Below are 23,721 nucleotides of genomic sequence, written 5' to 3'. Positions count from 1 at the left end.
AATTAATCAGCAAAAATTACAAGTTAATTAGTGGGTGATGGTCATTTCAGATCCAAAGTGGGGGACAAAAAAAAACCCTGTCTACATTGCCCCTCCCCCTAATCTGATAGTGGTAGTGGGGCAGTAGATGCCTAGTCTCCCTCGTGGCTCAGCTCAGGCTCAGCACATAGTACAAACACCATAGATGTCCCTCATTTACACACACTCATTTACACACACTCATTTACACACACACACACACACACACACACACACACACACACACACACACACACACACACACACACACACACACACACACACACACACACACACACACACACACACACACACACACACACACACACAGGCCCAGCTCAGAGAGGCCCAGCTCAGAGAGGCCCAGCTCAGAGAGGCCCAGCTCAGAGAGGCCCAGCTCAGAGAGGCCCAGCTCAGAGAGGCCCAGCTCAGAGAGGCCCAGCTCAGAGAGGCCCAGCTCAGAGAGGCCCAGCTCATGAGCTCCATCAGCAGCACATTTGAATTTAGAATTGAAAATCAGTGTTTAAGCAACAAAAATGAGTGCATCGAATCGTATCAAACCGAATCGCAATCAATTCAAACTAAAACGCACATGGCCCTTGTTTTAAATGATTTTGACTGTTGTCATATTGTTTTTAAAAATCCCTACTCATGGGCCCAGAGAACCCTCACCCAGGTAGGGTTTTAAAGCTTGGGCATCGGGTTGGGCATGGGTTGGTATCCTGGCACTAAATCCAGACTCAAGCCAGGACCAATAAAACAGAACTGGGGTATGAGCAGAGACAACAGCAGCAGGAACATGGTTTCACTTTAGCATGTCGAGGGCAAAATAGAAACCAAGGGACTGTTCGTGTACTTCTGCCATCGCTGACATATCTTTTTCCATTGTCTCCTAATTGAAACCTTAAAAAATATAATACTTACAAAACTATTAAGATTAAATGGAAGCCTTGGTTCTTTCCCACCAATGTGCCCCAGTGTAAGTCTCCTGATTAGCCCGACCACAGGCAGTGATTAGGGAAGGAAATGAACACCAGTCTAATTGAGTTGGTCGCCATTAAAGGCTTTCAGTGGGCAGCAATCAGAGATCTATTAAACATTAATTTAAACGATTTCACTAGCCAGTTATTAGATATCTATTAGAGATGTAAAAGTTCAATTCAAGCGATTTTACCGGACAGTTATTAGATATGTATTAGGTATTAATTTAGTCACCGAGCAAATTCCATCTGCCTGAACATAAGACAAGCTGTTCAAACGGTGTGTGTGTGTGTGTGTGTGTGTGTGTGTGTGTGTGTGTGTGTGTGTGTGTGTGTGTGTGTGTGTGTGTGTGTGTGTGTGTGTGTGTGTGTGTGTGTGTGTGTGTGTGTGTGTGTGTGTGCGCGCGTGCATTTGTATTTGTGCATGTGTGCATGTTCAATGTAATCTCCTTTAAATCTCCTCTTCAGATGGGGTCCTCCAGTATTGTCTTGTATCAATAGAGTGTTGAAGCCCACAATGTGACCTCCTGGCAGTGGCATTTAAATGGCTCAGTCCCAAGAGAGGACACGGGGGAATTGAGGAATTAGCCAGATTAGTAAGAAGAAGGGTATGTGGACGGTGTGATAATGTGGTCTGTGTGTGTGTGTGTGTGTGTGTGTGTGTGTGTGTCTCCCTCTTCATTTAGCTTTTCTTCATTTAAAAAAAATCTGACCTGCTTTTACGCTGACAGACTATTTACACTGTATTGCTTTGTTTTTTTCCACCAGTGAACACACACACACACTGTATATGCATACAAACACACACACACACATATCTGTCTAGTGAACAGGTCTAGTGTATACTACGAAAATATCTCTTTACTTTTCATTATTTATTGAACTATAACCTGGCAGTTGCTTTAACATAAGCCTCTACATTTAAACAGATGCCTTGTGGGAAAGCCAAACATCTGAAAACAGATTGATGTTCTCACTACTGCAGCTCAGCAGGGCTTTAACAAACGTGTATCTATTTACTTATCACTCTTCAAATTAAGTAAATAGCCTCATCATTTCCCTCAACTGGAAAAGTCAATACCTGAGGTGAAGGGCTATTTTTTATACAGTAGGATTCTTAAAGGAAAGAGATAGAGCTATACTTTACTCTTTAGGCCTACAGTAAAAAAAAAATTAAGGGATGGCTCTCCATACAGTATAGTATTTATTATTTCAGAAAGACGCAAACCTCTGCCACTATCTGATTATTGCCTGAATTCAGTTCAAATTAGGAACAAACTAAGCAGTAAACAGCTGGCAAACACACACACACACAAATACACCATCCCACACAACACCATCCAAATTAGATGACAGATTGAGTGTTGGTGTTGCCAAACTCTTATTATTATTATTATTACTAGGATGGTAATCCCAGATTACTGTACTAGTGTACGCTAGGTACTTCAGCAAACCATGTTACAAGCAGACAGACTACAGTACGGCCGTTGCAGAGCTGAACATACGCTGCGGCCATGGCAATGGTCATTTGAGCCATCTGCCCCGCCTGGGGAAGTGTCAGGTGTCTGTTGCCGTGCCTACGGCAGTCACCAGACTGTGTGTACAGTACATCACACACAGCAGGTCTGTCCACACGTTAGCTCCTTTTTTTTATTTGAGGAAAAAGGCCTACAGTGTACAAAACTTTGGTTTTAGCGACAAGTTTTACTAGCTTACCAGTCGTTTATTAACCATATAACATGTACTTATTATATTGTGAAAGCAGTGCATCTATGTAGGCCTACCGCAAAGCTGTTAAGCGTAAGAAAGTGGGTGAGTGTGTGTGTAGACTGTATTTATGTTTTGTCTGAGTGTAGATTCCGTATTTTGACGATCCAGCGGCTGTATATTTTAAGCGGCAGTACATTGGCGTGCCGTCCACACAAATACAGCTCGACCCCAGTAAACAGCGTTATTTATTGTAGGATTGTTTGAACTCACGGCCCAACACATTACAGGGCTGGTCGACACACACGCACACAAACACAGGTCCAACCCCTGACTCAGCCCCCTATCAGAATGCGTCTATAGAGTCTCTAGCTAGCGATAGCTCTATGGGTCTTTCTGATAGAGACGCAAAACTCAGACATGCTCCTGGGGTTTTTAACATTGTCGATTACATATAGGCCAGCCATTTTCTTTTCTTGCTCCCTTTGGTGAGGATGTGTTCACAGTGAGAGAGAACCAGTCGCCAGGGCTTGACACACACACGCTGTCACACACACGTTGTCACACACGCTTCCTCACCCAGTCGACTGAATAGCTTCAATTCAACTGAAGCAGCTTAATGCTCATCCAAGACAAGATAGAGGAAAAAGAGGCCACTCCCTTTTAAAAACATGTCCTGACATAAAAACAGCGTAATCTTTACATTCCAGATTCACTGCCGTTTTCTCTGTTGGTTAATGTTTGGGCTTGATGCCAAAGCAGATGCAAATTGCCTTTATGCTCTGTAAACCTAACCTACTAAAGTGGCAGGCGAAGAAACAAGAGAATACTAGAAACAGTAGTATCCTTCTATACTTTAGGAAAAGGAGTTCCTATAGCTGCAATATCAGGATTGTTGTAAGAGGACAGATTCAATTCCAATTTAGTTTAAAACAGCTCAAAATGTATATTTTATTTCAGCAGAAAGAAACAGCAAGTGAACTGACATTACCTCAGTATATTATAAGTGCATGACCACATTGCACACAGTATCTAACAATTGAAAGAAAGAAAACCCTCTACCCAAAACCCTCTGCAATAAAGCAGATAACATTCACTCTCCCTTTACAAATAAAAAAGGCCTTTCTTACGCTCCTTCTAAGAAATCGTAAGAATAAAAAAACCTAACCAAAAGGTTTTTTTTTTTATAAAAAATCAATTTGGGGTCTAACCAATACCAGCTGTGGAGGAAGAAGAGAGAGATGGAGGTTGTGATTGAATCAAAGCAGTTCCAGAATGCTCTGCAACACAAAGGGATGTGATTTTAACACCTGTCATCGCATGATTGGTAAAGAAAAGGGCTCAGGAGGCCCCCGTTCTCTCTATAGGCGTCCTTATCAGTCCCTGCAGGGAGGTCCCATTAACCTGCACCTTGGTGGCTAACCGTGTCGCTAACCACGCTTAGATTAGCACACACACAGGGACAACATACACTGAGTCTGAGAGAGACGACTTAGTAAACAACAAAGCAGAAATGCTTCAAATGAGGTCAGTGAAGCCTCTGGAATAACATGAAAATGATCTATGGATTAGGACTGATGAAGGAAAGACAAAAGGGTGAAATTAAATGGGTAAAATCTGTGTGGCTAAAAGTGAACATAAGGCTATGCACAAACGTAGACATTCATGAACAGTAAAGGAAATACAAAATGTATAAGATCTTACCTTCATTGCAGAAGCGGCCCTTGTATTCTGTTTTGGAGCAGTCGCACATGGGTTCCCCATCCACCACGGTGCAGCTCCCACTGTTCTCGCACGGGTTCTCGGTACAGCGCCCCTCCGACTCCAGACGAACCCTCAAGCTGCTGAGGAGAACCGGTTCTGTGTTCCCGTACTTCAGATCTGAGATAGTTCCTCTGAAGGGTGGGGCATCACGTGCCGTGGGCAGCGTGAGCGCTGACGTACGGATGTCCAGCGGCACGCCACCCAGGAACAGATCGCTAACAATTTTCATGTGCTGGCGGCTACCTCCGGTGGGCCGCACCTCGTCCGCCTTGACCTGGCCGTCCAGCCCCAGCACCGTCCGCAGGCCGTAGCGGCTCAGTGTGGCAAAGTGCCAGCTGCTGTCGTTGACCCGCTTGTCGGACACCACGGCAGTCTCGGCGCAGTCGATGCTGAAGCGCAGCTGCAACTTGCCCTCCACGACCATCAGCTGCAGGAAGTCGCAGTAGCCACTGTCGTCGAAGTAGAGCAGCAGTGCCGTGGACACGTCTGTCTTGAACTGGAAGCTGAGGTCGCTACGCGTGCTGGCGTCCCAGCGGAGGTAGCGGGCCCACTGGCCGGGGGCCCCTGTGAACTCCAGGCTCAGACACACACCCAGGAAGGCCGAGAGCAGCAGCTGCAGCCTCGCAGACAAGCCCAGCACATCCATGGTCAACAAGGAGGAGGAAGAGGACGAATGAGTTTATATTCCTGAAAGCTTAGATAGCATTGGATTTGATTTAAAAGTATTAGAGTAAGTATCCAATTCTAGAGGGAGTATCCACAGTTGTATCCAAAAGTGTACTCAGATATGTTTGACACTGCTGAGAGATTTAATACAAAATCAGCAGGGAGTTGGGTGGTAGTTGGGATAACAGTCGTAGGTAGGCTAAGTAACAGTCGTAGGCCATGCACATGAGTAAACTATCCAATCGCTGACAAGCTATGGACAGTAGGTAGAATTGCAGATGCCTTTCCTCCTAGTTAAAGAAAGGAGGAGGGAGAGAGAGGAAAAGGGGAGAAGAGTCTAAACTAGTTTCTCCTTCTGTTGCGAAGGAAAGTTTGACCTTTGTAATCCTTTAAAGTCCAAAGAGATTGCTATGGGTAATCATGGCGTAAGGTCCGATTGGACTTGCTCTTCTGGTTGTCAGGGTGATCGGGACGTCCTTCTTCATGTTGCCTGCTTGAATTTGTAGTTCACATGGGAGCCTCTGGATCTCCTCAGTTCCATCACTGTCAGAAACAGGAAGCATAGGATTTACACACAGCACACACAACATTGATATTCAGACCATCTGAAAAAAAACGGTGGTTTTCAGACACAGATTGATATTTTACAACAGGCCTTTTTTCCCCTCACTACTATTTCAGCAAGAGGACCCATCTTTATTGATTCCACATTTGTCCAAACTGCTAGTGATGGTCATTCCGAGTCTTTTTGGTGAGCAGGATCATGTAGCTATGTTCAAGTAAAAAAAAATGTTTATTTGACTCCCAAACGGTTCTTCATTCAAAATGTTTGAGAATCGACCAAAAAAACATGAAAAAAATTGCAAATCTCTAATGTAAAGCCTAGTGATTAGTGCTTTTTGAGTTCGGTTCGGTTTTGATTATAAACAAGTATCACCGTTTTTTAGACATTAAATGCACTATGCATTACAGATGTCGAATTTTAACTTGAACACTTTTTTTGTAGCAGATCATTTTCCTGATGCATCAGGAAATTCAAATGAGCCTCGGGAATGGCTAAGATTAGCAGTTAATTTTCTCTTCATGTGGGGGGCAATCGAGTCATTGGGATTAGGGCTGCTATCTTCAAATAATATTCTCTCTCGCACGCTCTCTCTCAAACGATATAGGCCTAGGTCCCATTACTACAACATTCAAATGTACAGAAATATCTGAAATGCAGCCATACACATCAACAACCGTCATTTTATATATCTTAATAACACAAGATAGATACTGGTCTCCACTAAGCTACGACATACAAAGGTTGAGTGTATCGTAAGGTTTACGAATGAACTGTCAAAATTGAGTTCAATCATGGCCCGGGGTGGGCTAGCGGTTAGGGTCGCTTCCTTCAGTGTGCACATAGGCCTATGGTGTCCGCGTGGGTTTGATGATTTCGCCCCAAGCCCTTTTGGCACAAATAACACAGTCTCCCAAATGACTTGATGTAGTTACACATTTCAAATATGGACAGTCCAGGATTATTTAAACTCTTGATCTTGATAAGCTTAAAGGATGCATGGCTTCACCCAGGTGGGTGCTACAAGTTTGTTTCAGAGGAAGTTTACCAAGGAGTCTACAACAGAGGAGGGCAAGAGGTGACGTGACCTCGGACCATCTGACCATCATTTACCCCCTGCTCAACCCTTCAGCCGGGCTCAGTCGGACGAGATGTGGACTGCACAGGTGAGGAAGGTACGCATGGAGAGCGGATCGGACACAACGGCGTGACCTGTTGGACTTGCACCTGCTTCTGTGTATGACCGTGGAAGATTTTCCACCCAGAACTGTCAATAGGCTAACAAATGTTTTGTTTTGTTGTTTTAAGGGCGTCTTTGAGATTATTACTATATTGAAAAGTGCTATAAAAATGTAATCTATTCATATTATTATTATATAACATTAATAATAAATGACCATACCAGACACTTTTGGATAACATAAATAGTGAACAAATAAAATATTAACACAGCAACATTAGTTTCCATTCATACAAAGTGTCAGGTAAATTGCCACAGTAGATTTGCAATGGTAAATGAGGGAATTATTTATTTATATTGTACAGAATGCGTGTTAAATAGATACATCGGACTATGTTGTTCCGATGACAATGCCAACCAGAGGGCAAACATATGGGGCGGCAGGTAGCCTGTAGTTAGAGCGATGGACTAGTAACCGAAAGGTTGCAAGATCGAATCCCTGAGCTGACAAGGTAAAAATCTGTCGTTCTGCCCCTGAACAAGGCAGTTAACCCACTGTTCCTAGGGCATCATTGAAAATAAGAATAACTGACTTGACAAGTTAAATAAAGGTTTAAAAAAATCTTGAATGAGTTTGGTTACAAGCAGGACTGAGGGAGAGGTATAGTGATTGGGCTCACTCTTGCCAAAATAAGCTCAATGGGCTTAATATGCGGCAACCTTCCTGCCTGTGGGTCGACTCCCATTGTTAGGGCGGAGACATGAGCATCTTGTCATTATATACAGATCTCTGACTAAGGAAGCACAACATAATCTTTTAGGGAGCAGTATAGGTGACCAGTAATGGTTCCAATGGAGATCAGCTGTGCAGGTGAATTCAGCGCATATTAATGGTTTAACGAGACAACAATTGGCGGTAATCTAGTGCCATCATTGCAATAGGCCCCTTGTTATTTGATTATATTCCAATATTATTAACCAATATTATTAACCTTTCAATAATCACATAATAATAGGTGTGAAAACCAATAATCTACTGTTTGTGTTGCCCTGGCTAAATTGATGAGTTGATTTGATAACCAATCAACTTTCCTCCAGAGTCGATGATCGCCAACGTTTTATAGTTAGGCTATGTATAATTTGCAGAGGTGGGTAGAGTACTGAAAACCTGTATTTAAGTTAAAGTACTGTTACTTATATTGTAATTTACTCAAGTTAAATTAGCCTCAAGTACATAAGTAAGAGGAACAAAGTATCCAGTAAGAAAACTACTCCAGTACTAGTTACACATTTAGTTTGTTTGTTATTTTACAATTTATGGCAAACTGTGACAGCAAACAAAAAGGACAACAACTTAGTGTAATTGATTTGACGTGAATTTAATATTAAAGCCTGCCAGCACTATCTTGCAGATGTCCCCCAGCACAGGTACTCACCAATGAAGACTGACGTCAAACAAGGTACGTGGGCTGTACAATTTCAACTACGTTCATTCAATGTTGACTTAATATCAATGTGAACAATGTCATAAAAAGGTATATGGTACTTGAGATATTGGAATTATTTTACAATTTCAATACTATTAATGAAAACGTATTTCACAATATCATTTCAAGTGCATGTGATGTTGAATGCATATTATACTGAACAAATATAAAAACGCAACATTCAACAATTTCAAAGATTTTACTGAGTTTACTGACTGGATCAGAAAACCAGTCAGTATCTGGTGTGACCACTATTTGACTCATGCAGCGTGAGTTGATCAGGCTGTTGATTGTGGTCTGTGGCATGTTGTCCCGCTCCTCTTAAATGGCTTTGCGAAGTTGCTGGATATTGGCGGGAACTGGAACACGCTGTTTTACACGTCAATCCAGAGCATTCCAAACATGCTCAACTGGTGACATGTCTGGTGAGTATGCATGCCATGGAAGAACTGGGACATTATCAGCTTCCAGGAATTGGGTACAGATCCTTGTGACATGGGGCCATACATTATCATGCTGAAACATGACAGCAGGTGAATGGCACGTCAATGAGCCTCAGGATCTCGTCATGGTATTTATGTGCTTTCAAATGCAATTGCGTTCGTTGATAAATCTAGATAAGATAAATCTATGTAACTGAGGTGATTTGGTCAAATGTAACGGAGTAAAAAATCAGTTACTTCCTTCAGAAATTACTTGAGTAAGAATACAAGTAAAATACTAGTTTCTCCGAAAACTCAAAGGGCAGTAGTAGACCAGATTCAAACCCATGCCTGGTCTTGCACATGTGTGCCGTTCTCAGCGCTTGTACTGGCTGGACCACGAAGGCACTGATATAACCATGAATGTATGTCACCGATTGGTGACCTTGAACATATAATAAAACAATTGATGTAATAAATATGGATTTTCCTTAACAAAAATGACATCTAACCCCTACAAATAGGGTCCATTTAATCCCCATAAGAATTCACACGAGACGAGCTTTAACCTGCAAGTAGCTTACACAGGCTACTTGAACTAACCCCAGTGGACCTGAAGTCTAAGTTATTGTAGCCTACAAACACCGCTTCCATTTGCCCCCTGGCGACAATTCTAATTATTTCTTGCTCACCAAGCAAGGAGTTTTTGTACGGAGTTCAATAAGAGTGTCGATTTTGGTTAACAAAAAAATGTAATGGCTTATTTGATGGAATAGACGTTTTGTAATGGTTAGGTTGTTAGGAGTATACTTGATATAACTAGAACGAGTGACATCCCGGCAACCTTTTGAAAAACGACTTTATATCGAAGTTGTGCCTGGTCGTCACTAGTTGCCATAAAGTCATAAACCTGCATATTTCTACAATTTATCTTCTTAAAATGGGATTTTAAACCTTATCCTAAAGTTAGTTTAGACTTTGTGGCTGTGGAAAGCGTTGTGCCTGTTGTTCACACGCGTATCTGCCCTCTCGTTGGTTAGAATGGTTCAACCTGATCTTGCCTCCTCCTGACTGCCTTCCATTTTTGATGATATGTATTTTCATTGTTATAGGGCCACTAGAGTATCTGGTCAATATAATCAAAGATTATGGATTTACTGACAAGAGACATGTCTCTCCGTACAAACAAAGGGAGTCGTTGTGTCACGCCCTGGCCATAGAGAGGTTTTTATTCTCTATTTTGGTTAGGCTAGGGTGTGACTAGGGTGGGCATTCTATGTTCATTTTCTATGTTTGGGATTTCTGTGTTTGGCCGGGTGTGGTTCTCAATCAGAGTCTATCGTTGTCTCTGATTGAGAACCATACTTAGATAGCCTTTTCCCACCTGTGTGGTGTGGGTAGTTAATTTCTGTTTTGTGTGTTTTGCACCTGACGGAGCTGTTTCGGTTGTTCTTTTGTTGCTTGTTTTAGCTTTACCATTAAAATGACGAACACGGACCACGCTGCGCTTTGGTCCTCACCTTCTTCCACCAACGGCCGTTATACGTTGTCCACACAGCAGCATGGTGGGCTGTCTGGCTGCCACCTATCCTTTATTTGGATTGGTGGATGTATCTCATTATTGTAATCCTTTTTTGAATATTCAATGAGAGTTGTTGACATCAAGCAACTGTATTAAATGGAGGAACCAGTACGAAGAAAGTATGAAAATGTATGCACTCACTACTGTAAGTGGCTCTGGATAAGAGTGGCTGCTAAAGGACTAATGTTTAAAAAAAAAAAAAAAAAAATACTAGCCTCATGCTATGAATATGCATGGCCAAGTGTTTTTTCTCAAAGATGCTGGGATGTCACATGTCCTACTTATATCAGTATACTCCTAACTTTAGCATTATGAAACTTCTATTTGATCCAATTAACCAAATAAACCATTCATTTTTTTTCACCATACAAAATCTCCTTTGGTGGGCGAAACAACCTGCTGAGCTGGGCCTCACTTCCTCTCTCTCTCTCTCTCTCTGATATAATGGATAATCTGTGGTTCTCTGTCTCCGGACAAGTAGGCACGCTAAACTATGTAGAATGTTGGCCTGTTGGAAACTACATCACACAGTTCGGACTTGATTTATGTGATTTATCTCTATAGAAACTGCAGTCAGAAAATGCGCATTGAGCTCCCTGAAAAAAAAATGGAATTCAAATACCTGAACCGACATCCGTCAATTAGGCTATTTGTTTGAAACCCCAAAAATAACAGACATTTCGGTTAATCGCTAAGCAAACGTAGGCTACCATGCATTATGTCCGATTTTTAAGATTGTGATATGCGTGTTCAAATAAGATATATTTTTTTACAAACTGCAAACATTTTCGTGGACCAGAATGAAACGCTCTCCTCACTTTTGTTTCTGTAGTAAGGATCCATCACCTTCAGAGAATGACTGTTACTTCTATGCAGATAATCGTTGTTTGAAGCTAAAAAAAAAAAGCAGTTAAGTAGCACTATGCAAACCAGGGAGCCAAATAAACGGCTCTTTTACCGATGCAATTCTCGTTGTTCACCAAAAAGAGACTTACGTACGTTTGCAAACGAGCCATCACTAAAAACTGCTACGGACATGTGAAGACATGCCAATTTGGAAACACAGACAAATACTGTACTATTGAACCATAACAAATAAAATAGCAGGATCTGTGTGCATAATTCATTGTATCTGATGTTAGAGATACAATTACCAGTCACCAAACCTAATTAAAAGTGGCAGGTTTTTTTCTCTCGGTAAAGGTCTAGGCCCTATCTATCATCTGCTAGGAAAATTAGCACCATTATTCTGCTGGCAGCCCCCGACTATCAATCAGGCCAGCAGAGATGGCCCTTATCTGATGGCCAGGGGAATGAACGGGGCTTTCTGCTGACTGCACCATATAGATGGACAGAGAGAAACCACAAAACAAAGGAAGGAGAGACACTAGAATACTAGAGACCTAAATACGCAGGGCCAGAGACAAGAGAGACCCCAATGCCTAAACAGGTACAACGTCTAGAGAGACCATGTGTTGGACAATTCTCTCCATTTCTCCCCAGTGAACTTATTCTTTGCGTCAAGATTGTTGCTAACATGTTTCCTAACCTAACTATCCGATTGTTAGTCCCATCAAACATTGAGTTTTGTAATATTAAACACAAGATTCAGGGTCTGGTTGATGTAATTTCTTTAGAAATGTTTGTGTTTCATTCTATCTCCAAGCTGTTCTAGGCTAACCTACTGAAAATGCATTTTTACGGGCCAGATTTCTGTATTTTGGGACGATATCAACAATTGACTAATTAAACAAATACCAAAACATAGGGTGGAGTTCTCCTATAAATGAGATGTAACAGTTTATGCCAGGTCCTTTTAGGATTCATTCATGAGAGCTGTCCTCGAGGTAACAAAATACACACTAAGTTGACCCACATTTCCATCTATCTTGAGACACAGATAAGGTTCTCGATAACCATAGGCTTGCACTACTACAAAATGCAGAGATAGAGAAACCAAAAAGACAGAGAAATTGAGATCGATGGGCAAGCGAGTGAGAGAACCACCCAGTTCAACACTGTCTCCACTGCTCCCCAACCCAAATAGAAGCCAGGGTGTACAGTACGCCAGCGCTACTCTCAGACACACAGTCAAATCCCTGCTGACATATCAGCTTGATGTGTGTCATCGCTGGGATATGCTGCTCTGTGACACTGTAGTGATGTAATGACAAGCCAGCGTCTGGCCATCAGCAGCCTGCCCCACGACCAGAGATATCTACAGTAGCCTACACTCACCAGGAACACACACATAGAAAGTTTGGCTTCTACCCAGTATGGTTTAGTATACCTATCCAGGCCAGTTAAACGCAGCTATAGTTCTCCCCCATGTTGAGAGGGACTTCAAGTATTACGATAACAATAAGCAGGGTTAAGTTCCACCGCCCCATACAGAGGGTAACCGAATAGGCATCTAACCTAATAGGCACCCTGTGTCCCTGCCAACAGTCTCAGCCCTCGGCTCGGTACCACAGGACGAAGGCCCCAGCAGTCAGCATGGGCCCACTGGACCGGAACACACTGGGCGGGTTGTGTGTGTGTGTGTGTGTGTGTGTGTGTGTGTGTGTGTGTGTGTGTGTGTGTGTGTGTGTGTGTGTGTGTGTGTGTGTGTGTGTGTGTGTGTTCTTTTGTTGCAGGTGGATGGGCAGGGGTTAAAAGGCTAAACTGCATGGACCATTGTTCCCATTGATAGGAGTCCGCCGCTCCTCACAGGGAAGACACACACAGGGACAAAAGCAGCCGGGGTTTGGCCTCCCATTAGAAAACAATAAGCGGAGGGATGGAAGGCAGGGGAGGGAATCTGAGAGGGCCATGTTAATAAGAGCAGTCTCTTCATTGGCCCTGACTGTCAAACAGACACACCTCACTGATGTGTCTAGTACCACTGCAGGTGCATTGAGTACACACACTGCCGTGGCTTCACACACACTCTGGATGCTGGAACAAAATGTCCTCTGTGGCAGTCAGCTGATATAACGGAAGAGGAGGATGCGTTCTCTCTCTCTCTCTCTCTCTCACACACACACATTTTACTGTGAGATTCTCCAATTTCCCAGTCCTCCACCAAACATCTTGTCCTCCACGCAGACTTTACACACACACACCCTATAAACAGTGAGTCACCTATATCCCTGCTGCCAACCTACACACACAAATATACACACACCTTCGCTTCCCTGCAGTACACACACTTTCTCTCTCTCTCTTTGATATGGAGGGGGTACACAGTCCTGGAACGGTGTGTGGATGACATCACCACCAATACGGCAAGCCAGAACTAAACCAGTCATGTGTGTGGTGTTGGGGGCGGGGGAGGGGGGGTATGAGAGAGCAAGAGAGAGACTAATAGAGGGGAGGATGTATTTTCTGGTGAACAGATACAGTCTAAATCATTATTGTCTAATGACTAATCTAAGAGCATTGGGGGAAAGCAATGCTCCCCCTAAATTGTTCTCACCTATCCAATTTAGTTTCAGTGATGAGCAAAGGAAGGGATGGGGAGAAAGAAAGGAGGAGAGGGAGGATTTGTCTATTCGTACAGACTGGCTGGCACAGACTAAAAAACACACTTTACTCAATTGTGTCCGACATCAGCAATTACAATAAATAAGACCAGATACAGACCAAATAATACACATACTATGTTTTGTTACATCATTACTATTAAGAAAGAATGGGATGAGAAAGTAGCGACGGAAAGATTGGGAAGGGGGAGAGAGGTAGGAAGGAAATGTAGTTGTAACAGTATTTACACAGCCACACAGACAGGTACAGACAAACAGGCACAGCCTAAATAATCATTCATGCTACAGCATTGAGTGGGTGGAGGCAATGTTCCCCACCATGTTGCTTACACCTATCCAATTTCGTCACACTTGTGATCTAACAAAATGGAGGGGGGGATCCATTTGTTAATATATCCCACCAGCTACAGACAGACAGGCAGAGACATAGGTGCAGACTGGTGCACAGCCTGGGTAGAAGAAGGGAAAATTGACAGATTGGTCCATTTTAGAATATGATCAAACGGGCATGATTTCACCAGTTTCACCATAAAAAAAGGGAGTATAGGGAGAAAAATACTCCCCCCCCCCCTCTTAAGTATTCTAGTATTTCAGTGGGTACAAGTGGCCACAGCCAAACGGGCAGAGCCATGAGTCCAGCCCGGTGCCCAGCATGGGTAGAGAGAGTGGGCATTCAGCTCTCTGCAGGAAGAGAGACAGAGACACACCTCCTCTGGGTGACGGGGGACGGAAGGGAGGGGAGAGCCGTTCTGCTGCAGCACCTCTCTCCTGCATTACATCACCCCCACACTGCTACACACACACACACACACACACACACACACACACACACACACACACACACACACACACACACACACACACACACACACACACACACACACACACACACACACACACACAGCTACATTCACACCCACCCACCCACCCACGCACGCACACACAAACACTGGTAGCAATATACTGCTGCCACACACACACACACACACACACACACTGCAACGATGCTACCAACACTAAGCAATCAACCGAGGTCTGCATCCAAGAAAAACCCTGTTTGATTTATCTATCGTTCTAAACGATTAATAACACCCCGTCTCCGGCATTACATCACTCTACTGCAACACTTGCTCAGCCAAACACACACACACACACAGTTAATGCATATGCTGGGCCAGTCCTCACACCACAGAGAAAATCCCTGTTTAAATGTATCTAGTTGATCTTTATCTTCATTTATCTAATTCAAATAATCCTTAACCTGCATTACATCACTCTGCAGCAACACACACACACACACACACACACACACAACCAATGCCATGTCTACATGCATGTATAGACATACTATGAATAATAATGCTGGTGATATTCTTAATCATTTCACTACTCTACTTCTACCATACATCATTCTGTAGCAACATCTGCATAGTAGGGCAAGACTCAGCATGCACCCCAGAGAACATATAGTAAACACCTTTCATTTGACAAAAGTAAAAAAAAATATTTTATATTTGTTATAAATGGTGCAATAGAAATTGTGTTTTCATTATAATTGTTAGTATGTTACTTTACATTTACTATATAATCTCTTGCACCCTCAATTTTGTTTCGGTCATTTGACACCTATGTGTAATTCGTCCTTGTGTGTGTGTGTGTGTGTGTGTGTGTGTGTGTGTGTGTGTGTGTGTGTGTGTGTGTGTGTGTAGTTTTACGCACACATACGCACACGCACACCAACAAGTATATGCACGCGAGCGCGCGCGCGCGCACACACACGCACACAACAAATAGGCCTATACAAAATGAATTAGATGAAATTGCAGGGCCTTTCTCAGAAGCATGAAATTACTGTGAGCTGTTGAACGTCGTTTTATTTAGGAAGACATGACGCAATTTCTACAACTGGAGATTATTTTTCCTCCCTCCGCATCTTTAATCACGCCCGTTAAATATTGTATTATTTGAACTACATTACATTTCGTGTGAAATAGGCCTACGCATTCAGACAAACATAATAGGACATTTTTCATCTGCGTCAAAAATATGTTATAATCATCATACAATTTTTTAAAAAACGTTGAAACACTGTTTTGTATTTATTTATATGGAAAAGGGAGCATCCTCAATGATATTGTGAGGAGTAGCCTATTATGTGAGTAATATTGTGCCCCCTCTCCCGCCCATACGGATTAACGTTACCTTGAGAGCCCTTGGCCGTTTTCGGTTGATTTGTCAAAGCAGTTAATCGCCTGCCAACCAGCGCCCAGAAAGCAGGACAGCCAAATTAAACCACGCACCAACCACCGCCCGGCACCCCGCAGACAGTACAGCCAAATCACACAACCGCACAATAACCACAGGAGCAGGGCAGGGAATGCGCATAGCACGACCGCATAGCCTACACCACTTAAATATTGAATTAATCTTTCTTGTGTCTTTCTGTGTTGGCCTAAATGGGAGAAATGTCGATTAGCCTAGGCCTACTTTCATGAAATTATTTAATAATACAAATATGTATTTTTATAGCGGCTATCGTGTTTTATTTAACGGGCATTTAGGCCTAATAGTTGGGTGTAATAATATCCGTGGCAAACATTCACGTAAAACAAAAAAGTGTATATTTTGTGGGGGACGACGACCACATTTTATCTAGATAAAATATTGTTTACTTATTAAATGGTGAATCGTGTTTTTTTAATGTACAAATAAAATAAAAACATTGATAGAATCTCTATTTCAACTATAATTTTCTAGTAGTGCATTGGACTGCTGCTACCTTTTTAGGCCTTGCTTGCTGTGTGAGAAAAGAGACGCATTTCACAGGGGTCACGCCCATTTCTGAGGCATTTCTGCCCGTTGAAAAAGCCTGATAAGGAGTTTTCCCTGCATTCTGATGTATTCACTAAGCCTATTACATTGTAAATCCCAAACATCGAACGTGTGCCACAATGATAAATTAACTTCAAACGTCACCAATTCTGCTGGCAAATTGCAGTAGATTTTATTACTATTTCATCACGAGTGGCGAAGGTGCTGATCAGACCTTTATTGGAGAAAAATCATGAGGTCAAAACGTGACAATTTTAACCATTTTGTGATCTCTTACATGATTTTCCTACAGTAATTTATCTATTCCTGATTGAAGACAAAAACATGAAACTATAAATGGTGTTGTGTTCAAATGCATGATTTAAAACAAAGATGCAGGGAGTTAATAGTGGCGTTATATTTCTACTGCAAAATTGTTGTCTGTTTTTGTGAGCTGTTAGATATTGATAATCTCAAATCCAACATGCATTCTTCTAAAATGTGAGAGATTGGCTGCATTACATGGTTCATTTCAAAGAAAAAAAAATCCACCAGCGTGTTCATACATGTCAGATTTCATGGAGATCACCAGCACCCTAAAAACATCCCCCCCCCCTCGACGTTCTGCAGAGCTCACGAGCTCATTTGATTCCGTAGGGAACGAATTCTACCCGCCGTCTAAAAAAAACATCACGTTTCCTGCGTTATTTTTACAATCCAAATACAGACTCATCTGATGATAAATATTTGACTCTAACGTGTTATATGTTTCCGGTTGTATGGTAGGTTTTATCTGCTACAAATGAACAACCCATGACTGTGGGAAAAAAAATGTCCATACGAAGACAACAATGCTTTCTTCTCCACGATATTCTAAATGGAGATGGGTCTATTTCGTTAAAATGAGCATACACGAATTCATCTGTAAAATAATATAATTTTAGAGGGAAAGGGGGGCAAATGTCTGGTCTCCATCATGGTGTCTGCAGTGTAGGGGCAATCAATGGGAACATAGAAGGTCATGTCCCCATATCAAATTCAAAGCAGCATTCCCATGTCTGAATTGTCTTTTATCTCACAGTATCAAAACAGACAACATTGTCTGTCTGTCTTTAGACATAACCCATCGGTTGTTTTCCCTGACTATGCAGAACCGGAATTTGAAATGAATTTGTTTACTCTGAACCGTCATTGACATTTAAAAATAGCCCCGTGCACGCTGGCGGTCGTAAGACACTGGACACCCCTGTATCCATTATTCAAAGCTACTTTTCGGGCGAGAACTAAATGCGTGGTTTGGAAGAGAGTCGTAGCCTCAGCAAGCATTTATTTAGCGTCATTTTTGCTTGTTATGATGCCTGTAAATGCTCTGTGTTTTATAAAATATGAATAATTCCGATTATAAATATTGCCTGTGGCCACGAGCTGAGCGATGTGACCGTAATTCTGTCATTCCCGCGGGGCTTGTCCATGCCTGTCACCTTGGCCGGGGAATGGGCAGAGAATCACCCGAGCCGTCATGACCGGAATGCCCCATTTGTAGGCCTACCCGTAAACCACCCTGCAGCAAAAGCGACCTTATTCGTCGATATCATTATGTTTCCAGTCAATTACTAGTATAGTGCAATGCTTAGTCTATGATTAGGTAGTATTGACCACATGTCGACGTTCTCAACGTCCCAACTTGTTCCAGACTGTCGACAGCCGAAACTACAAACATGTTCAAAATGTCTACTTTAACATCCCAATTCCAATCCAAATGTGTTCCGAAGGAACGATTAGAACTATATTTTGGATGTTTTGCTAGTCATGACAAGAGGAGCCATTTGGCAAGTAGAAAATAGAGCACGACTGACCTTAGTTATGGGATAATATCCAATGCATAATAATCCGACATTAAACTCCGGTAATGTTTAAATCCAGGTTCGTAAAAAAAAAAAAAAAAACGAGTAGAATGAATAAACTCGGTGCCGATTAAAGCGAGACTTCTGACACAGTACCAGACGTTAAATCGGGGCTATTGGGCTGTTCTTTCCTCTGTCGCTCTCCAGTCGGTCTCCGCTACAGTGCATCACAAGAGCCGCGCGCTCGATCCGTGCGACTGGCGACCGATCTCGGGATGTTCACACTCACTTCGCACGGGTCCGCCCTCTCCTGGTCTCTCCTCAGCACCACCTCCGCGCGCGCCCCATTTAAAGGCGTAGTCTGGGAGAGACACAGCAGTGAAGGCATGATTTTCACAGAGCATGCCGTGGCGTGTGTGTCTGGAATAGGCTATAGTTTAAAAAATCGGTAGAGACGGTAATATTTGCATAGCTGTGTTGCACAAACCGAGTCATGTGAAAAAGTTGCATAATTACTCATTTCTTCCTTAAATGACAATTATATGGTTTACAAAGTGATGCGCAAACCCAAAACGCACCTCCAGATAGGTCTACATAGCCTATTTGTATTAAAACGTTGAAAAATAAATGTTTTGTATAAAACTGAGACACTTGGATCAGACTGCCAGCGCCTGGCGCTGCGCTTTTTCATATTCCAGACACGTGGGTGAATCTCAATAGACTGTGGAATATTTCTCCCCTGGCCCCTTTTTCCTTCAACTGATCTCATAGAACGGGACAGGTGAGTAAAATAATAATAGGCTACCTACCTCCATAGCCGGCCTCCGCCATATTACTTTCACCTATCCTGCCTTTATTTCAGTGCAGATCAGTGCTCTGACAATGTCTCATAAATGGATGAATGAAGTAATTCAGATTAAAATAATTGAATAGATGTTAATTTCATTGAATTATATTGATGAAGTAGAGCAGAGTGAAAGCCACTTCAGACTACGGAGAGGCACGCTTTTAGCGTGAGGCAGGCCTACAACCTCAGAGCTGAACTCAAAAGAACACCACGTGGAGCAGGACCACGGAAAGCACAGGCCTTGTCACAATCGACAAGATAATAGCTATTCTAAAACGGAGAGTGACACAGACAAACATATTTAAAAAAAGGCCCAGTCACACACATTTCCTAGGTGGCAAAGGTCCGGATGGATAATGTAATTTATCCGTTTGCGACTCCAAACGGTTCACACCCCTCTTGTTGGCGGGGAGAACATTTTGCGGTTTTCAATCGAATTTCCTGCAGTTCTATACGTTCTTCCATGTCGTATGTTTGTTTATATAATACCGGGGGTCGAAGCCTGGGTGAGTAAAAAAAATAATCTGTGGTCCAGTTGAGTATGGAGGTCATAGGCTAATACCAAGCACGAGTTCAGCATCTAGACCTACTCTTAGCCCAACCATAATATCTCGAACAACAGGTGTTAAACATGACATAGACCCATAGCCCAAATGATCCATCACAAACCTGGCGGATTATTTAATTGAACCTCGGCCCCAGCCATGGATCGAACTCTGCTGGCCGGCAGAGCAAAGCCGCTCCAAAGCTCCATGGCCATGATGGATGGATCTGCTGAGCGGCTGCGCCGGTTCACAAACACTCTCACAGTAAGCATGTTAGCTTAGCAGCATCTCCCCTCTTTGGCAAATATTGTGCAGCATGGGGCCCAGGTACTGTATATTTGATTTTGTTGTCAATTAACCATTTCTTTATGGATTTGGATTAGTGTTTGATGTTATTGTCTTGGGGGCAAGAGTCAGCCTCCTGGCAGAGGTAACCAGGCTTTTGGCTAAAATGTTCATAATGATGTTGCCCTTAAAGGTCATGAACATTCCAAATCATGTTTTTAATTCAATTGGATGATATTTGGATGAATCCAGATTTTAAAAAACTACGATGACCAAAGTATGAAAAAATACTGTTGCTTCTATATTGATCAAATTTGATCAGAAAGTTACAGGTCCCCACCCCCCATGTTAAACAATTGGATTCAGGGGGCAGAATTATTAAGGGGATAGGATTGCTTCACCCTAACTCTAATGATAATATACCAATGGTAACATGATATTCTCTTACATAATTTAAATAAGTACTGCCTTGTAACCAACATCAGAGAAGGCATGCTTGCAGAGGGATGTGGTTTATATACTGTAGTTAGATAGCTACTCTACTGGGTCCAAAATTTAACTGTAGGGCGTCAGCACATTTAATTAAAAGTTTACATCTATGGCAAAGACATTTATATGTCTACCCTTTCATCTGTGTCTGCTGTTAGCAAGTTACTGGCAAGCTTGGTCTTCAGACAGCATGGAACAAAAGGGGGGAAAGGGTCACTCAAAACTCTGATACAGTTGTCATGTCAACACATCTATCAGTGCTGCTGTGAACTGCAAGAGTCATGCCAAAACAAGAGATTCATTTTTTTTTAATTCAATGTTGTTTAGGTTGCTTTGCGTGTCACCAAATTTGCGTGACATGATTTTACTGCAACACTGCCTCCAACTTTCTTGACATAGGCGTTTCAATGAGCTGTCAGTCAAGGCGAGCTCATGAATATAAGCTCCCCGTCAACTCAGCCTGTCTTTTCAAACTTCCTAGTATTTAGTCATGAAAGAAAAACATAATTTTTTAAAATGTTGAGCATTTCTATCACCTCAAAAATATTATGGATGATATTTTAATACCCCAAAAGGCTATTTTAAATGGGAATCAGAATGACTGGTCGAGACCACAGGACTTAGTGGAAGCAACAATATTGCTCAGTATTTGCATAATTTATTTATACAGTCTTTTTTTGCTGATCTTTATCAAGGCTGCCAATAATTATGGACCTGCCTCTATATGTTTGGATATGTATTACCATGTATTTGATTTGAAATTTTAGGACCCCTGTAGGTATCAAAAAAATCATAATAATATGATAAAATATTGAATTTGACCTTTACTTCTATCGCCCATAGAAACACATTGAATAACACATTGATAAATGGCAAAACAGAGTCAACAAATAAAACATGAGGTATAAGGTTTTGAAGTGTCTGTCTTAATCTAGGAGATATAAGAAAGCTCAGAAAATATTTCGTTTTTTTGGATTCAAATTTGACACCTTTTTTCTGTTGGCACAAAACTACCTCCATTCTTAAATATTTTTTTTCAACCAGTACCTTGTTACTTTTAGATGCTTATGGGGGTCGTAGAGCAAAACAGAGAACACCATTGTGTTCGTGTGAGAATTATCTTTCCATAGGGTAGATTTTTGTAGGCCAAACCATTCGGTCACAACAGACTTTTTAGTGACTAGACCGATTTTGGGGAATGTCTCATGGTCTGACAAACACTGCTGTAGCTCATACACCTTCCACCACAGATGCAGAAGGCCGCCATTGGCAGATGCGGTAGATTGAGACAGAGCTCATGCCCCATATCTCTACTTTAAATTGATGGATTACGATGGGTATTTTTTTATTATGTTACTTAGATTGCTTGGGTGCATCAATAGACTTATTAAACAACACAATTTGGCCTACGTTTTTAAACCAAACCAATTCAATGTTCAATGATTGATAGTAATATGTTTCTTAAAATCAATTTAAAAACATCCCACGTGTCTGTGCGTGCGTGTGCATGTGTCTGGGTGGGTTAGAAGGTGGGTGGGTGGGTGTGTTCTGGCACAAAGGGACTGACCATGCCCACGCCTCCAGATTGTGTGCCCTTACTGCAGGACCCAGGGGGCAGCATGACACTGCCCTCGACCAGCACAAAAACATCCTGTGGCGGACTGCAATAGCATCGAATAGCCCCCGTGATATGCAACTGTTCAGGGAAGTCAGGAACCAATACACGCAGTCAGTCAGGAAAGCTAAGGCCAGCTTCTTCAGGCAAAAGTTTGCATCCTGTAGCTCCAACTCCAAAAAGTTCTGGGACACTGTGAAGTCCATGGAGAACAAGAGCACCTCCTCCCAGCTGCCCACTGCACTGAGGCTAGGAAACACGGTCTCCACCGATAAATCCATGATTATCGAAAACTTCAATAAGCACTTCTCAACGGCTGGCCATGCCTTCCGCCTGGCTACTCCAACCTCGGCCAACAGCTCCGCCCCCCGTAGTTCCTCACCCAAGCCTCTCCGGGTTCTCCTTTACCCAAATCCAGATAGCAGATGTTCTGAAAGAGCTGCAAAACCTGGACCCGTACAAATCAGCTGGGCTTGACAATCTGGACCCGCTATTTCTGAAACTATCTGCCGCCATTGTCGCAACCCCTATCACCAGCCTGTTCAACCTCTCTTTCATATCGTCTGAGATCCCCAAGGATTGAAAGCTGCCGCAGTCATCCCCCTCTTCAAAGGAGGAGACACCCTGGACCCAAACTGCTATAGACCTATATCCATCCTGCCCTGCCTATCTAAGGTCTTCGAAAGCCAAGTCAACAAACAGGTCACTGACCATCTCGAATCCCACCGTACCTTCTCCGCTGTGCAATCTGGTTTCCGAGCCGGTCACGGGTGCACCTCAGCCACACTCAAGGTACTAAATGATATCATAACCGCCATCGATAAAAGACAGTACTGTGCAGCCGTCTTCATCGACCTCGCCAAGGCTTTCGACTCTGTCAATCACCAAATTCTTATCGGCAGACTCAACAGCCTCGGTTTTTCGGATGACTGCCTTGCCTGGTTCACCAATTACTTTGCAGACAGAGTTCAGTGTGTCAAATCAGAGGGCATGCTGTCCGGTCCTCTGGCAGTCTCTATGGGGGTGCCACAGGGTTCAATTCTCGGGCCGACTCTTTTCTCTGTATATATCAATGATGTTGCTCTTGCTGCGGGCGATTCCCTGATCCACCTCTACGCAGACGACACCATTCTATATACTTTCGGCCCGTCATTGGACACTGTGCTATCAAACCTCCAAACGAGCTTCAATGCCATACAGCACTCCTTCCGTGGCCTCCAACTGCTCTTAAACGCGAGTAAAACCAAATGCATGCTTTTCAACCGATCGCTGCCTGCACCCGCATGCCCGACTAGCATCACCACCCTGGATGGTTCCAACCTTGAATATGTGGACATCTATAAGTACCTAGGTGTCTGGCTAGACTGCAAACTCTCCTTCCAGACTCACATCA

At 42.7% G+C, this 23,721-nt stretch overlaps 1 protein-coding gene across 1 annotated transcript in view; it reads right to left on the bottom strand.

The window, feature by feature from the left end:
- The window catches only part of LOC118362807 (neurexin-3a), a gene marked incomplete at its 3' end in the record, with an annotated part of 338,958 nt that extends 320,128 nt beyond the window's left edge, over window positions 1-18,830 (bottom strand). The window contains exons 1-2 of the mRNA XM_052510632.1: window positions 18,560-18,830; window positions 4,410-5,678 (exon numbers count right to left, since the gene is read on the bottom strand). Coding sequence (XP_052366592.1) covers window positions 4,410-5,115 — 706 coding nt within the window. The remainder of the gene's footprint in view (window positions 1-4,409; window positions 5,679-18,559) is intronic.
- Window positions 18,831-23,721: the final 4,891 nt, after the last annotated feature.

This window comes from Oncorhynchus keta, unplaced genomic scaffold (genome assembly GCF_023373465.1).
Source record: "Oncorhynchus keta strain PuntledgeMale-10-30-2019 unplaced genomic scaffold, Oket_V2 Un_contig_5916_pilon_pilon, whole genome shotgun sequence".
Lineage (NCBI taxonomy): Eukaryota > Metazoa > Chordata > Actinopteri > Salmoniformes > Salmonidae > Oncorhynchus > Oncorhynchus keta.
The sequence above is the reverse complement of the archived record's forward strand: the minus strand, read 5'-3'. Positions and strand labels throughout refer to the sequence as shown.